The 17,734-nt window shown below is 51.7% G+C and overlaps 2 protein-coding genes across 5 annotated transcripts in view; one reads left to right on the forward strand and one right to left on the reverse strand.

Moving 5' to 3' along the window:
* The window catches only part of LOC140418835 (uncharacterized), a 28,030-nt gene extending 10,576 nt beyond the window's left edge, over positions 1 to 17,454 (reverse strand). For 2 of the 4 annotated variants that reach the window (XM_072502464.1, XM_072502467.1), the window contains exon 1: positions 17,357 to 17,454. The gene's annotated coding sequence lies outside the window, so the exon portion shown is untranslated. Of the gene's footprint in view, positions 1 to 9,200; positions 9,400 to 13,568; positions 13,654 to 17,356 lie in introns of those variants that run through there. The other 2 variants (XM_072502465.1, XM_072502466.1) reach the window with 2 other exon arrangements.
* LOC140417779 (leucine-rich repeat and immunoglobulin-like domain-containing nogo receptor-interacting protein 1) lies at positions 11,202 to 15,378 on the forward strand. Its single transcript, XM_072501241.1, is given in 3 exon segments — positions 11,202 to 11,215; positions 12,752 to 13,903; positions 13,905 to 15,378. Coding segments are annotated over 3 exon segments (1,953 nt in total). The 3' UTR covers positions 14,692 to 15,378.
* Positions 17,455 to 17,734: the final 280 nt, after the last annotated feature.

The following is a 17,734-nucleotide window of genomic DNA, read 5'->3' on the forward strand; positions in this document are numbered from 1 at the left end:
ATTAGATCAGCCGATGGGGCAGCACGGTGGCGCAGTGGTTAGCACTGCTGCCTCATGGGTCCGATCACAGCCCCGAGTCACTGTCCAGGTAGAGTTTGCACATTCTCCCCATGTCTGCGTGGGTCTCACCCTCACAACCCAAAGATGTGCCGGGTAGGTAAATTAGCCACAATAAATTGCCTTTTAATTGGGAAGAAGAAAATAATTGGGTACTCTAAATTTAAGGGAACAATATTGGAAAATAAAAGAATTAGGTACTCCAAATTCTTTTTTTAAAATTAGATCAGCCGCAAACCTATTGAATACTGGAGCAGACCTGAGGGGACGACTCCCAGTTTGTGTAAGGAGCAGGCTCGAGGGGCCGACTCCCAGTTTGTGTGTAAGGAGCAGGCTCGACGGGCCGACTCCCAGTTTGTGTGTAAGGTGCAGGCTCGAGGGGCCGACTCCCAGTTTGTGTGTAAGGAGCAGGCTCGAGGGGCCGACTCCCAGTTTGTGTGTAAGGAGCAGGCTCACCAAGACAGACGGTAACATTTGAATTGATTGAAAGTTTACTGATGACCATGAAACCATTGTTGATTGTTGGTTCACTCATGTCCTTCAGTGAAGGAAATCTCTGTCTGGCCTACATGTGACTCCAGATCCACAGTCAGCTGGCTGACTCTTAAAATGCTCTCTGCGATGCACTCAGTTCAAGGGCAATTAGTGATGCTGGCCCAACCAGCGACACCCACATCCCGTGAATGAACAGAAAAGAAAATCTGCCATCCTTACCTGGTCTGGCCAACACGATTCCAAACCACAGCAATGTGGTTGACTCTTTAAATGCCCTCCGAGATCCAGCAGAGGGCAGTAGGATCCAGCAGAGGGTAATAGAGCGGAGCTGCTGATTGGCCGTTGCAGGGGAAATTTGCATACATCCGTGTGCTCACCCTAACTTGGAGGCGTACCTGAACAAGAGACCCCAGCTGTTCAAGTGAAGACAAGCATCCAGCAGAGGGCAGTAGAGCGGAGCTGCCGATTGACCGTTGCAGGGGAAATTTGCATACGTCCGTGTGCTCACCCTAACTTGGAGGCGTACCTGAACAAGAGACCCTAGCTGTTCAAGTGAAGACAAGCATCCAGCAGAGGGCAGTACAGCGGAGCTGCCGATTGACCGTTGCAGGGGAAATTTGCATACGTCTGTGTGGTCACCCTAACTTGGAGGTGGTTTGTGGAGGAGCTCTTGTCAAGTGACACTTAAACCTGAAACACTTCAGTGTTTCCCTCCCTACCCCCTCCTCTAACCAAAAAAAAACAACCGCTGTAAGGATCAAGAGGAAGGCTCGAGGGCAGGTAGAAGTGGAAAGTTGAACCGTGACGTCACAGCCTGCAGGTAAGGGATTGGCTGGTGACTGGTAAGTAGTTTTTATTTATTTTCCCTCATGTGTTATCGTGCGGGTCGCAGAGGTTGCTGAGTGAGTGCTTGCTGAGAAGGGGAGTGAATAACAGGTAAGCTCTTTCTTTCCTTTTTTTTTATCTAGAGGGATGACAGGGAAGGTAGTGCAATGTTCCTCCTGCAGAATGTTTGAGGTGAGGGACGCCGTCAGTGTCCCTGCTGATTTCATCTGTGGGAAGTGCACCCATCTCCAGCTCCTCAGGAACAACGTTAGGGAACTGGAGCTGGAGTTGGATGAACTTCGGATCATTCGGGAGGTAGAGTTGGTCATAGATAGAAGCTTCAGGGATGTAGTTACTCCGAAGAATAAAGATAGATGGGCGACGGTGAGAGGGGCTGGGAGGAAGCAGTCAGTACAGGGATCCCCTGTGGCCCGTTCCCCTTAGTAACAAGTATACCGCTTTGGATACTGTTGGCGGGGGGGGGGGGGGGGGGGGGGGGGGGGACTTATCAGGGTTAAGCCATGGGGTACAGGTCTCTGGCACAGAGTCTGTCCCTGTTGCTCAGAAGGGAAGGGGGGAGAGGAGTAGAGCATTAGTCATTGGAGACTCCATAGTTAGGGGGATAGATAGGAGATTCTGTGGGAACGAGAGAGACTCACGGTTGGTGTGTTGCCTCCCAGGTGCCAGGGTGCGTGATGTCTCGGATCGTGTTTTCGGGATCCTTAAGTGGGAGGGGGAGCAGCCCCAAGTCTTGGTCCACATAGGTACCAACAACATAGGTAGGAAAAGGGATGGGGATGTAAGGCAGGAATTCAGGGAGCTAGGGTGGAAACTTAGATCTAGGACAAACAGAGTTATTATCTCTGGGTTGTTACCCGTGCCACGTGATAGCGAGACGAGGAATAGGGAGAGAGAGGAGTTGAACACGTGGCTACAGGGTTGGTGCAGGAGGGAGGGTTTCAGATTTCTGGATAATTGGGGCTCATTCTGGGGTCGGTGGGACCTCTACAAACGAGATGGTCTGCACCTGGGCCAGAGGGGTACCAATATTCTGGGGGGGGAAAATTGCTCATGCTCTTCGTGAGGGTTTAAACTAGTTCAGCAGGAGCTTGGGAACCTGAATTGTAGCTCCAGTATACAGGAGGTTGAGAGTAGTGAGGTCATGAGTAGGGTTTCAAAGTTGCAGGAGTGTACCGGCAAGCAGGAAGGTGGTTTAAAGTGTGTCTTCTTCAATGCCAGGAGCATCCGGAATAAGGTGGGTGAACTTGCGGCATGGGTTGGTACCTGGGACTTCGATGTTGTGGCCATTTCGGAGACATGGATAGAGCAGGGACAGGAATGGTTGTTGCAGGTGCCGGGATTTAGATATTTCAGTAAGCTCAGGGAAGGTGGTAAAAGAGGGGGAGGGGTGGCATTGTTAGTCAAGGACAGTATTATAGTGGCAGAAAGGACGTTTGATGAGGACTCGTCTACTGAGGTAGTATGGGCTGAGGTTAGAAACAGGAAAGGAGAGGTCACCCTGTTAGGGGTTTTCTATAGGCCTCCGAAAAGTTCCAGAGATGAAGAGGAGAGTATTGCAAAGATGATTCTGGATAGGAGCGAAAGCAACAGGGTAGTTGTTATGGGGGACTTTAACTTTCCAAATATTGACTGGAAACGCAACAGTTCGAGTAAATTAGATGGGTCCGTTTTTGTCCAATGTGTGCAGGAGGGTTTCCTGACACAGTATGTAGATAGGCCAACGAGAGGAGAGGCCATATTGGATTTGGTACTGGGTAATGAACCAGGACAGGTGTTAGATTTGAAGGTAGGTGAGCACAATTCGATTATGTTTACTTTAGTGATGGAAAGGGATAGGTATATACCGCAGGGCAAGAGTTATATCTGGGGAAAGGCAATTATGATGCGATGAGGCAAGACTTAGGATACATCGGATGGAGAGGAAAACTGCAGGGGATGGGCACAATGGAAATGTGGAGCTTGTTGAAGGAACAGCTACTGCGTGTCCTTGATAAGTATGTACCAGTCAGGCAGGGAGGAAGTGGTCGAGTGAGGGAACCGTGGTTTACTAAAGCAGTCGAAACACTTGTCAAGAGGAAGAAGGAGACTTATGTCAAGATGAGACATGAAGGTTCAGTTAGGGCGCTCGAGAGTTACAAGTTAGCTTGGAAGGACCTAAAGAGAGAGCTAAGAAGAGCCAGGAGGGGACATGAGAAGTCTTTGGCAGGTAGGATCAAGGATAACCCTAAAGCTTTCTATAGATATGTCAGGAATAAAAGAATGACTAGGGTAAGTGTAGGGCCAGTCAAGGACAGTAGTGGGAAGTTGTGCTTGGAGTCCGAGGAGATAGGAGAGGTGCTAAATGAATATTTTTCGTCAGTATTCACACAGGAAAAAGACAATGTTGTCGAGGAGAATACTGAGATTCAGGCTACGAGACTAGAAGGGCTTGAGGTTCATAAGGAGGAGGTGTTAGCAATTCAGGAAAGTGTGAAAATAGATAAGTCACCTGGGCCGGATGGGATTTATCCTAGAATTCTCTGGGAAGCTAGGGAGGAGATTGCTGAGCCTTTGGCCTTGATCTTTAAGTCATCTTTGTCTGCAGGAATAGTGCCAGAAGACTGGAGGATAGCAAATGTTGTCCCCTTGTTCAAGAAGGGGAGTAGAGATAACCCCGGTAACTATAGACCAGTGAGCCTTACTTCTGTTGTGGGAAAAATCTTGGAAAGATTTCTAAGAGATAGGATGTATAATCATCTGGAAAGGAATAATTTGATTAGAGATAGTCAACACGGTTTTGTGAAGGGTAGGTTGTGCCTCACACACCTTACAGAGTTCTTTGAGAAGGTGACCAAACAGGTGGATGAGGGTAAAGCAGTTGATGTGGTGCATATGGATTTCAGTAAAGCGTTTGATAAGGTTCCCCATGGTAGGCTACTGCAGAAAATACGGAGGCATGGGATTCAGGGTGATTTAGCAGTTTGGATCAGAAATTGGCAAGCTGGAAGAAGACAAAGGGTGGTGGTTGATGGGAAATGTTCAGACTGGAGTCCAGTTACTAGTGGTATACCACAAGGATCTGTTTTGGGGCCACTGCTGTTTGTCATTTTTATAAATGACCTGGAGGAGGGCGTAGAAGGATGGGTGAGTAAATTTGCAGATGACACTAAAGTCGGTGGAGTTGTGGACAGTGCGGAAGGATGTTACAAGTTACAGAGGGACATAGATAAGCTGCAGTGCTGGGCTGAGAGATGGCAAATGCAGTTTAATGCAGAAAAGTGTGAGGTGATTCATTTTGGAATGAATAATAAGAAGACAGAGTACTGGGCTAATGGTAAGATTCTTGGCAGTGTGGATGAGCAGAGAGATCTCGGTGTCCATGTACATAGATCCCTGAAAGTTGCCACCCAGGTTGAGAGGGTTGTTAAGAAGGCGTACGGTGTGTTCGCTTTTATTGGTAGAGGGATTGAGTTTAGGAGCCATGAGGTCATGTTGCAGCTATACAAAACTCTGGTACGGCCGCATTTGGAGTATTGCGTGCAATTCTGGTCGCCGCATTATAGGAAGGATGTGGAAGCATTGGAAAGGGTGCAGAGGAGATTTACCAGAATGTTGCCCGGTATGGAGGGAAGATCTTATTAGGAAAGGCTGAGGGACTTAAGGCTGTTTTCGTTAGAGAGAAGGTTGAGAGCTGAATTAATTGAGGCATACAAGATGATCAGAGGATTGGATAGGGTGGACAGCGAGAGCCTTTTTCCTCGGATGGTGATGCCTCGAGGGGGCATACCTTTAAATTGAGGGGAGATAGATATAAGACAGATGTCAGAGGTAGGTTCTTTACTCAGAGAGTAGTAAGGGCATGGAATGCCCTGCCTGCTACAGTAGTGGACTCGCCAACACTAAGGACATTCAAATGGTCATTGGATAGACATATGGACAATCAGGGAATAGTGTAGAATTGCTTTAGAGTGGTTTCCCAGGTCGGCGCAACATCGAGGGCCAAAGGGCCTGTATTGCGCTGTAATGTTCAATGAGATGGCTGAGCAAGCCACTCGGTTTAAGGGAAATTAGGGATGGGCAATAAATGTTGGCCCAGCCAGTGACTCCCACAAATGATTAAAATAAAATCCTGGAGACTCCAGTCAGTCAATCCGGGAGAGTTGCCATCCGGTCCAGGCACCTTATTCTCTGTAAAGATGGCGGCCGGTAACCCGGGCCTGTCACCGCTCAGCTCTCACTCTATTCGGTGCTGTTTAAGACGGGACCGTTAACATTTTAGTCGGGAGTTGAAGCCTCCACGGGGTATTTATGAAGCCTCCCGGCTCACTCCGCAGCTTCTATTGCTCCCGGCTACAATCCTGAAAGTTGCTTGATTATTTCTTTCCCGCTCCTCGCATCGTCAGCGACAACCTGAACTGCAGATGCGCCGGGCACAGCCCGAACGGTGACAATGCCCAGGGAGTGATTGGCGGCGGTACCGGACCAATAGGAATTGTGAGGGTTGGCCTGGAGGACCGGACGGGAGCAGCTGGTCCTCCAACCAATGGTAGTGAGTGAGGGGCGGGGCTGGACTGTGAGTGAAGCATGCGCAGTGCGGGTGATGGGCAGACGGGTCCACAATGGGTAAAGGGGGGGATGGTGGGGCGGAGGATCCGGTGGGTGGACGGAGAGGCTCCGGAAACCACGGGAATAAACTGAGCGGATCCCCCCTCCCCCCCCGTTTACACCGACCAGGGCCGCAGCTCCCAGATCAATGAAGAGCCGCTTTGTATCAGGTTGGTCATTGGTTCTAGAGGTTGTTCCCTGGTCTCCAGCGTCGCTTCTTTATCAGTGAATCATTGAATGGTTACAATGCAGATTGAGGCCATTCAGCCAGTCCTGTCTGTGCTGGCTCTCTTTGCCAGAGCAAATCAGCTCCTCCCACTCCCCTGTCCTTTCACCAACAAGATCAGCAGCAAATATTCCCCATCCCCAGTTACCTGTGGAAAAGATGATGTTTGACCTTCTTGACCCGCTGCAGTCTGTGTGGTGAAGGTGCTCCCACAATGCTGGAGTTACAGGTTATTCACCTTATTGGTTAGGAATCGAACAGAGTGATCAGGGATCACCCAATTAGTAGGGTCCAAACTGAAGGACCACCCAAAAGAGCACGAAACCCCCCCCAAGAATAAGAAGAGTTCGCCACATGTTCGTCCTCTCTTGGACCTGGTACCCCGGTCCGGCCATCTCCAATTGCAACAACACCAGAAGCAAGTCCAAGTTTAACGCTCGCTACCAGACGGATGAGTCCCGCTGAGCAGCAGTTACTCCTTCGGACTCGATAGATCCAGAATCGAACAGTGGCTACTGTTTCTCTGACCTAAACCGGGTGTCCGAAGTTAAGTACAGGTTGTCATAGTCGATAGGTGTAGTTAACTAGTAGTGTTTATGTTGCATGACTAATTGTGTGTAAATAAAATAGCCTTGACCTTGAACTAACTAACTGGTGTTTGGCTCTTTGATCGATAGCCGGTTGAACCTTGTGGTGGTATCATTTGATTCCTGGCGACGCGAAGCATTAGAATATAGATAACATAGAAAGAAGGGCAAACTCACTGATTGCCATCATTGGAACTGAGCCACAGAAAGGACAGAGTAAAAGAAGAAAAGGCAACAATTTGATTGGTCGATTGGCCTCCTTCTGCACTGAAGGAATTCGTTGGTTCTGAGACTCCATTTGTCAACAGAATATTCATCAATAATTTGGTTTTCTGCAATTTTGATTTATGGGCTCAGATTGAATCAAGGCATCAGAAAGAGGAACAGGAGTCGGTTATTCAGTCCATGTTCTAAACATGCAGGATATTTTGAAGCAAAGAGATTTTCTGAAGCATCAACACCAGGATGTGTAAAGAAATGGGACAGGAGCCTGGGTCTTTGCTGCATCATCAACAGATCAAGAGTCAAGGATTGCTTCCTGAGATTGGAAGGTAACTCACGGAGTTCCCACATTCCAAATCAGAGACAGGGAACGATAGGCCCCACAATCACAGGGAAGATGCTTGAGGATCCTAACAGATTCAGTTTCTGATCACTGTGGTGGAGAAGGAGCCATTAGAGATTCTCAAATGGCTTCTGAAAAACAAGGTCACGTCTTAATAATAACAATAATCTTTATTGTCACAAGTAAGCTTACATTAACACTGCAATGAAGTTACTATGAAAAGCTCCCAGTTGCCACATTCCGGCGCCTGTTCGGGTACACAGAGCGATAATTCAGAATGTCCAAATTACCTAACAGCACGTCTTTCGGGACTTGTGGGAGGAAACCAACGCAGACACGGGGAGAACGTGTAGCCTCCAATAGACAGTGACCCAAGCCAGGAATCAAACCTGGGACCCTGACCCTGGACATTGAATTCTCCCGAACAGGTGTCGGGATGTGGCGACTAGGGGCTTTCACAGTAACTTCATTGCTGTGTTAATGTAAGCCTACTTGTGACAGAGGATTATTATTATAAATAAATCAAATCAAAACTGGCTCGTTGGTCCAGGGGTAAGATTCTCGCTTCAGGGGTTGTGCTCTATGAAAATGTGAGAGGTCCCGGGTTCAAATCCCAGATGAGCCCTTTGATGTTGTTTCTTATTGGGGGCAGCACGGTAGCATAGTGGTTAGCACAATTGCTTCACAGCTCAAGGGTCCCATGTTCGATTCCCGGCTTGGGTCACTGTCTGTGCGGAGTCTGCACGTTCTCCCCGTGTGTGCGTGGGTTTTCTCCGGGTGCTCCGGTTTCCTCCCACAGTCCAAAGATGTGCAGGTCTGGTGGACTGGCCATGCTAAATTGCCCTTCGTGTCCAAAATTGCCCTTAGTGTTGGGTGGGGTTACTGGGTTATAGGGACAGGGTGGAGGTGTGGGCTTGGGTAGGGTGCTCTTGCCAAGAGTCGGTGCAGACTCGATGGACCGAATGGCCTCCTTCTGCACTGTAAATTCTATGATAACCTATGAAACCTGGGTGAGGGTCACATTCAGGAGAAGTTATTAAAATGGAACCACATACAGATAAACTATATCAGGATTTACTGATATTTCCATTTGAATCACTGCTCCTGGCACCTGACACCTCTTGATCCATCACATCAACATTTGGCGGAACTGACTGCGCTGAGGTCTGTCTTGGATTAAAAACTGGAGGATCACTTGTCATCACAGAATCCTAGACATTTACAGCACAGAGGCCATTCAGCCCATTGTGTCTGTGTTGGCTGAAAATTCCTTGTCCAGTCTAATCCCATTTTCCACCTCTTGGTCTGTAGCCTGCAGATCACACAAACTCCACATACGACGAGGGTTTCTGTCTCTACCTCCCTTTCAGACAGAGTTCCAGATCCCCACCACCCCGGGTGAAGAAAATCCTCAATTCCCCTCTAATCCTTCCAACAGATACTTAAATCTCTGGCCCCAGGTTACTGATCTGTTTGTTCATGAAATAGGTCCTTCTGCCATCTGATCCACTATATCTGGGACCCTCAATGTTGCACACCTCAATTAAATGTCCACTCAGCCTCCTCTGTTCCACAGAAAACAATCGATCCAATCGTTCCTCTTGTTAAAATTCCCTAATCCTGGAAACATCCAGAAAAACCTCTTCCGTACTCTCTCCAGGAAGAATGTGATTGTACTGGAATGTGGTGACCAGAACTGTGCTCAGTGCTCTAGCTGTGATCTAACTCATGTTTTTTAGTTCTCGAATACCCATTCTCTAACCTTCAATGTGATGGAAACTGACAGCTGCAACCTGTCAGCATTTGAAAGATATTTACAAATGATTCGAGAGTTTCTTACAGTTGGGATCTTTCTCTGTTCTGTCCATTCGAGGCGTTTGATAAAAGACTTTCTCCTGTGAATATCCAGCTGGAGTTTTGGGCCTTGATGTGTTTCCTTGTTCATCTTGTTGCCTCTAATCATTGAATCTTGTGGTTTCAGACACCAGAGAATCAAACTCCCAGCAACAGATTGTCTTTTACTGACTTTCTTAACAGCTCTGCAATAATACAGGCATAGTCATTCCTTACATAGTTCTGGTCCTCAGTGAAATACTTAAATGATGAGCTTTAGATGTTCTTCATATATTCCACAGGAAACTAAGGCGCCCACCAGAGAGTAAGGGAGTGAATCTGAACCGTGTCCCCGGGAAAGGAGCACCCTTGGGACCAGCCATCTGCCTTTCCCTCGGGGAACAGAACCGATGGGGACCTCGCCGCAAACCACACATCAAGGAAGCCCCCAAAGCCGGCCTGCCTTTCAAATCGGCCCGTGGGGAGGTATATTAAGCTCGTCTCCACTCAATAACGCCAATCTCAGCCGGAAATCGGAGTGGGAAATCATTAACCAGTGGCTCTGTGCGGGAAATCATTAACCAGTGGCTCTGTGTGCGGCAAATCATTAACCAGTGGCTGTGTATGCGGCAAATCATTAACCAGTGGCTCTGTGTGCGGCAAATCATTAACCAGTGGCTCTGTGTGCGGCAAATCATTAACCAGTGGCTGTGTGTGCGGCAAATCATTAACCAGTGGTTCTGTGTGCGGCAAATCATTAACCAGTGGCTCTGTGTGCAGCAAATCATTAACCAGTGGCTCTGTGTGCGGCAAATCATTAACCAGTGGCTCTATGTGCAGCAAATCATTAACCAGTGGCTCTGTGTGCGGCAAATCATTAACCAGTGGATCTGTGTGCGGCAAATCATTAACCAGTGGCTGTGTGTGCGGCAAATCATTAACCAGTGGCTCTGTGTGTGGGAAATCATTAACCAGTGGCTGTGTGTGCGGCAAATCATTAACCAGTGGCTCTGTGTGCGGCAAATCAATAACCAGTGGCTCTGTGTGCGACAAATCATTAACCAGTGGCTCTGTGTGTGGGAAATCATTAACCAGTGGCTCTGTGTGCGGCAAATCATTAACCAGTGGCTCTGTGTGCGGCAAATCATTAACCAGTGAACAGAGTTAATTTTCAGAGAACCACTTTCACTTGGAATTATTTTTCCATGGAAGTGGCTGATCAGCCATGATATTGTAGAGAAGAGCATGCTCAATGGGCTGAATGGCCTGCTCCTTTCCTATGTACCAGTCCTGGGAGTGTTTGTTGGGGACAGTGTAGAGGGGGCTTTACTCTGTATCTAACCCCGTGCTGTACCTGTCCTGGGAGTGTTTGATGGCGACAGTGCAGAGGGAGCTTTACTCTGTATCTAACCCTGTGCTGTACCTGTACTGGGAGTGTTTGATGGGGACAGTTTAGAGGGAGCTTTACTCTGTACCTAACCCCGTGCTGTACCTGTCCTGGGAGTGTTTGATGGGGAGAGTGTAGAGGGAGGTTTACTCTGTATCTAACCCCGTGTTGTACCTGTCCTGGGAGTGTTTGATGGAGACAGTGTAGAGGGAGCTTTACTCTGTATCTAACCCCGTGCTGTACCTGTCCTGGGAGTGTTTGATGGGGACAGTGTAGAAGGATGGAGCTTTACTCCCTGTCTAACACGTTGCTCTGTGTAGATCAATGTTGGTCACACTCCAGCTTTTCACACTTTGCACCAGTGTTTTCTCTTTCTGCACCTGTGTTATCCATGTCAAATGTTTAAATATTCAGGAGGAACAATGTTTATGTTGAAACCCGATCGAGCCCCTCGTCCAGAACCTGAGCCACAGGCTACAGCTGGTGTGTAACCTGTAACCAGATCCCAGCAGCATTAAAACAAGCTGACAACCGACAGTAGCTCCTTGTATAGCGAAAGCTGCTCCCGGACTGTCAGCAGAAACAGGACCGAAGAAGACCCTCAAGCTCTTCGCCATAAATATGAAACTAATGAGGTAATCACAATTTGCAGTCAAATATATTCAACCCCTCCCATCTCTCTCTGTACCCCGAAGCCCGACCTTGCATAGAAATTTGGGAAGGACACAAAGGCGTTTGTGGGAGCGAGGTGAAGCAACAAGAGGGGATGATGATGTGGGGGGGGGGGGGGGGGGGGGGTTGTGGAGGGTAGTGGAGAGGATCTGAGAGGGAAGGTGGACAAGGCTGTGTCATGGGGGCGGCTGCGGGGGGAGGGGCGGATTCCGGAGGGGTCCATTCCAGAGGAGGGGGGTCCTAGAGGCCTCGGGGAACATAGAACATTACAGCACAGTACAGGCCCTTCGGCCCTCGATGTTGGTGTTGGTGGTGTTCGGGACACCGGGGATCCTGTGTGTGAGAGGGCTCCTGTGAGCGTTTGGGAAAGGTGTTCCTGTGTCCGCAGGCGTGTGACTGGGGGAGGTGGGGCATCCTGTATCTGGGTGTGGGGGGGTCCTGTGTGTGGAGGCAGGGAGGGGGGGAAAGAGATGTCCTGTGGGCGTGTGTCTGGGGGGAGTTTTCCTGTGTGTGTGGGGAGGGGGGGGGGTCTTGTGTGTGGATGTTTGTCTGGGGGAGGTGTCCTGTGTGTGGGTGTGTGTCTGCGGGCAATGTCCTGTGTGTGGGCGTGTGCCTGGAGGAGGTGGTCTGTGTGTGGGTGCATGTCTTGGGGAGGTGTCCTGTGTGTGTGGGGGGGGTCCTGTGTGTGGGTGCGTGTCTGGGGAGGTGTCCTGTGTGTGGGAGAGGTGTCCTGTGTGTGGGTGCGTGTCTGGGGAGGTGTCCTGTGTGTGGGTGCGTGTCTGGGGAGGTGTCCTGTGTGTGGGGGAGGTGTCCAGTGTGTGGGTGGGTGTCTCGGGGAGGTGTCCTGTGTGTGGGTGTGTGTCTGGGGGCAATGGCCTGTGTGGGGTGTGTGTCTGGGGAGGTGTCCTGTGTGTGGGGGAGGTGTCCTGTGTGTGGGAGAGGTGTCCTGTGTGTGGGGAGGTGTCCTGTGTGTGGGTGTGTGTCTAGGGGAGGTGTCCTGTGTGTGGGGGACGTGTCCTGTGTGGGGTGTGTGTCTGGGGAGGTGTCCTGTGTGTCGGGGAGGTGTCCTGTGTGTGGGTGTGTGTCTGGGGGCAATGTCCTGTGTGGGGTTTGTGTCTGGGGGAGGTGTCCTGTGTGTGGGGAGGTGTCCTGTGTGTGGGTGTGTGTCTGGGGGAGGTGGTGTCTGGGGAGGTGTCTTGTGTTTGTGGGTGTGTGTGGGGGACGTGTCCTGTGTGGGGTGTGTCTGGGGAGGGTGTCCTGTGTGTGGGAGAGGTGTCCTGTGTGTCTAGGGGAGGTGTCCTGTGTGTGGGGACGTGTCCTGTGTGGGGGACGTGTCTGGGGAGGTGTCCTGTGTGTGGGTGTGTGTCTGGGGGCAATGTCCTGTGTGGGGTTTGTGTCTGGGGGAGGTGTCCTGTGTATGGGGGAGATGTCCTGTGCGTGGGTGTGTGTCTGGGGGGTCCAGCTCCCCTCACTGACCCCCTGTTTTGTTTGCTTTACAGGCCGTGGGGCAGGACGTTGTTGCTGGCAGTGAGGCCTCCTCTCCTCCCCCTGCTCCTCCTCCTGGGTACGGGGCTCGGCTGCCCCTCAGACTGCCTCTGCTGGAGCCCCAACCGGACGGTGAGCTGCTCGTCCCGGGGGCTGGAGTCGCTGCCGCGGGGGATCCCGGCTGGCACGCGGGCGCTGGACCTAAGTGACAACCGGCTGGAGTGGCTGGACTGGGGCCCGGGACGGGGCCTGAGCCGCCGGCTGGAGGAGCTGGAATTGGGCCACAACCGGCTGCGGGAGCTGGAGGCCGGCGCCCTGGAGCGGCTGCAGCGCCTGGGCCTCGGCCACAACCTCCTGCGCTACCTGCAGCCCGGAACCCTCCGCGGCCTGGCCGCCCTGCGCAGCCTGGTGCTGGCTGGCAACCCGCTGCTGCTGCTCGGCGACCACACCTTCCGCGGCTTGGCCGCCCTGCGCACCCTCAGCCTGGGCTCCCCCGAGCTGGCCTGGGCCGGCCCGCGAGCCTGGGCTGGCCTCAGCGGCCTCAACCAACTCACCGTCCGCGGTGCCGCGCTGACCTGGCCACCCAGTCCTGCCCTCTCCCCCCTCCTCAACCTGACCGCCCTCCGCCTGCTGGCCTTCCCCAAGGCCGCCGCCCTGCCCGGCCGCCCCTTCCAGGACCTCTCCCGCCTCCGTCTGCTGGAAATCGACTCCTGGGCCTCACTGGCCCAACTAGGCCCCGATTGCCTCCAGGGCCTCAATTTGGTTTGGCTCTCAATCACCCGCTGCAACCTCAGCACTGTCCCCTATGCCAGCCTGAGGACTCAGGCCTACCTGCGCTTCCTCAACCTCTCCTATAATCCCATCAGTGCCATCCGCGGTGCGCTGCTGCAGCACGTAACCCGCCTGGAGGAGCTGCGATTGGTGGGCGGCTGTCTGCGCATCATCCATGACGCCGCCTTCCGCGGCCTCGTCTACTTCCGGCTGCTGGACGTCACGGCCAATCAGTTGGCCAGCTTGCCGGCTACTGCCTTCCGCTCGCTGGCCTCCCTCCAGAGCCTGGGCCTCGGCCTCAACCCGCTGGCCTGCGACTGCCGCCTGCTCTGGATCATCCGCCGGCGCCACCGCCTCCGCTTCCTGGGCCCCCAGCCGCCCACCTGCGCCTCCCCGCCGCGGCCGCCGCCTGCCCGAGGCCGCCGGCTCCCTCCCTGCCAGCACCTTCAGTTGCCGCCGGCCCCGCATCCGCGACAAGAGGCCGCAGCGGCTGCAGGCCCGAGAGGGCCAGACCGTCACCCTCCGCTGCTCGGCCGACGGCCAGCCGCCGCCCCTCATCCTGTGGCTCAACCCACGCCGCCAGCGGCTGGGCCACCCCGAGGCGGGGTTGGGCCTCCCCGGGGCGGGGAAGAGCCTCCCCGGGGGCCTGGGCCTAGTATCTGAAAATCTGGGCCTGAACCCCGAGGACCGCGGCCTCCTCCCTGGACGTCCGGACCCCAGCCTGCCCCCCGCGCCCCCGCTCCTCTCCGGACCCACCGTGGGCCGCAGCCGCCTCCTGCCAGACGGCAGCCTGCAGATCACCTCGGTCCGCCGCATGGACTCCGGCACCTATCGCTGTGTGGCCCGCAACGCCGGCGGCAACGACACGGCCTCGGCCTCGCTACAGGTGCGGCCGCTCTCGCTACAGGAGCTGGGACTGGCTGGGCGCTCCGACTCCCGGGCCAAGGCCGGCCTACGGCCCGGATATCCCTTCGACACCCACACGCTGCTGGTGGCCACCACCATGGGCTTCGCCTCATTCTTCACCGTGGTGTCGCTCTGTTTCACTTTACTCTTCATCTGGAGCCGGGCCAGCGGGCCCATCAAACACAACAACATCCATGTCGACTTGGTGCCACACGCGGGCGGGGGCGGCAGAGGTGGCGACGGGGACGACGCCAAATTCAACATGAAGGTGGTCTGAGGGCTGACGTCACTGTCCGAGACGTCACTGCGACCCCATCTATGCCGCAATTGCTAAAGGACAAGTGTCCCATATGCCTTTTTCACCATCCTATTAACCTGTCCTTCCACCTTCAGAGATCTCAGAACAAACACACCACGGTCCCTTTGTTCCTCAGACGCCCCAGTGTCATGCCGTTCATTGAATGCTTCGTTGTCAAATTACGCCTGCCAAAGTGTGTCACCTCACATTTTTCAGGGTTAAATTCCATCTGCCACGTTTCTGCCCATTTGACCATCCTGTCTATATCTTCCTGTAACCAAAGACACTCAACCTCACTGTTAACCATCAGGCCAAGCTGTGTGACAGCCACAAAGGTAATGATTCTACCCCACACATCGTCATCTATGGCGTTTATATAAATGACAAACAACAGGGGACCCAGCGCAGATCCCTGTGGTACGCCACTGGACACTGGCTTCCAGACACTAAAGCAGCCATCTGTCATCTTCCTCTGTCTCCTACAGCCAAGCCAATTTTGAATCCACCTTATCATGTTACTCTGTATCACATGTGTATTTGTCTTCTTTATAAAGTCTCCCATGTGGGATCTTGGCAAAGGCTTTGCTGAAATCTATGTAAACTACATCACTACCACCATCGACATACCTGGTGTCAATCAATCAATCAAAATTTGTTAGGCATGACCTCCCGCTGACAAAGCCATGCTGACTATTCCTGATCAAACCTTGCCTCTTCAAGTGGAGATAGATTCTCTCCTTCTGAATTTTCTCCGATAGGTTCCCTACCACTGATGCGAGACTCACTGGTACTTAGTTCCCTGGCTTATCTCTACAACCTTTCTTAAATAGTGGGATCATATTAGCTGATCTGCAGTCCTCTAGCACCGACCTCGTCGCTAAAGAGCAATTAAAAATTTGGGTCGGGGCCCCTGCAATCTCACCTCCCACAGCATCCTGGGACACAATTCATCCAGACCTGGAGATTTGTCCACTTTTAAGCTTGCCAACACTTCCAATGTCTTGTCACTCCCTCTGTCAATTCGCTCAAGAACCTCACAGTTTCTCTCCCCGAGTTCCAAGTCTATCTCCTCATTCTCTTGGCTGGAGACGGATGTGAAATATTTATTCAACACCCAACCAATGTCCTCTAAAGTTTCTCTCCATTTAGATAATAAAATTGCCTTTTTATTCCTCTGACCAAAATTGATAACCTCACACTTATGCATGTTAAATTCCATCTTAACAAATGTATTCTGGAAGTCCAAACACATCTACAGTACCCCCATTATCCGCCTGGCTTGTTACATCTTCCAAGAACTCCAACAAATGAGTCAAACACGATTTACCCTTTACAAAACCACACTACAAAGTCTCACAACATCAGGTGAAAGTCCAACAGGTTTGTTTCGATGTCACTAGCTTTCGGAGCGCTGCTCCTTCCTCAGGTGAATGAAGAGGTATGTTCCAGAAACATATATATAGACAAATTCAAAGATCTCAGACAATGCTTGGAATGCGAGCATTAGCAGGTAATTAAATCTTTACAGATCCAGAGATGGGGTAACCCCAGGTTAAAGAGGTGTGAATTGTGTCAAGCCAGGACAGTTGGTAGGATTTCGCAGGTCAGATGGCGGGGGATGAATGTAATGCAACATGAATCCCAGGTCCCGGTTGAGGCCGCACTAATGTGTGCGGAACTTGGCTATAAGCTTCTGCTCGGCGATTCTGCGTTGTCGCGCGTCCTGAAGGCCGCCTTGGAGAACGCTTACCCGGAGATCAGAGGCTGAATGCCCTTGACTGCTGCCCCGACTGGAAGGGAACATTCCTGCCTGGTGATTGTCGCGCGATGTCCGTTCATTGCCACACTGACTCTGATGGATTGCGGTTTGGCTTTCCAAAAGTCCAATTACTACTTCCTCAATAATGGATTCCAACAGTCTCCCAACTACAGGCTTAAACTAACTAGTTTCCTACTTTTTGAACAGGAGGGATTACATTAGACTTTTCTACTAATGCAGTGACATTGTCACTGGATCAGTGTCTCCCCCCCCCCCCCCCCCCCAGTCTCTACGAGGTTGTTTGCGGAGAGGAGCCAGAAGCAGCGGATAGTGAGAGTGGAGAATGTCCATCGGGGCTGGTTTAGCACACTGGGCTAAATCACTGGCTTTCAAAGCAGACCAGCAGCACGGTTCAATTCCCGTACCAGCCTCCCTGAACAGGCGCCGGAATGTGGCGACTAGGGGCTTTTCACAGTAACTTCATTTGAAGCCTACTTGTGACAATAAGCGATTTTCATTCATTGTTTCATTCAGCTCTCGGGCAGCACTGAGGATTTGTAAACCCCGCCTCCCGACACTGACCTCTCACCTGATACCTCACAATGCCAGGGCAATGATTGACGGCAGCTCCTGACCAATAGGGTGAAGGGGTGGATTCGAAAGGCCGGTGGGAATCGGCTGGTCCTCCAGCCAATCGGAGTGAACAAGGAGGCGGGACTGGGCTGAGTGAAGCATGCGCAGTGCGATTAATGGCGGCGTTCTTTCTCGGATGTATGATCCGTAAAGGAGGGAATGGCAGGACCGAGGGAGAGCTCAATTAGGCGCGTCGTTGGACACACTTCTTAAACATGTTATATTAACCGAAAATCCTGAAAAATAACCTACCGGTATCGGGGCGGACCTGAGCGGGGCCTGCAGCTTTCTCACAAACGAGACTAAATGGCGGCCATCTCTCTCGCGCGTACTAGAGCGGCTGCGCATGCGCATTCGTCAACGTGCTTGGGGCACGAGCAGCAATGCGCGCGCGCATCCACCATCTGTCTTGGGGGCAGCAGCGGAGCGCATGCTCAGTCGCCATCATTGCAATATTTTTGAAATGTTTCACCATGACAGACTCACTCTGAGTTACAAATTCTTATTTATGAGGCAGAACAATGATACATGTCCAGGGCAGTGACAATAATTCGTATTTATTGTGCCTTGACAAAATCAAGCATTTTAACACATCGCAGAGAAACGTTATAAAATAACAATTGACACTGA

The sequence above is a fragment of the Scyliorhinus torazame genome, chromosome 5 (genome assembly GCF_047496885.1).
Source record: "Scyliorhinus torazame isolate Kashiwa2021f chromosome 5, sScyTor2.1, whole genome shotgun sequence".
Lineage (NCBI taxonomy): Eukaryota > Metazoa > Chordata > Chondrichthyes > Carcharhiniformes > Scyliorhinidae > Scyliorhinus > Scyliorhinus torazame.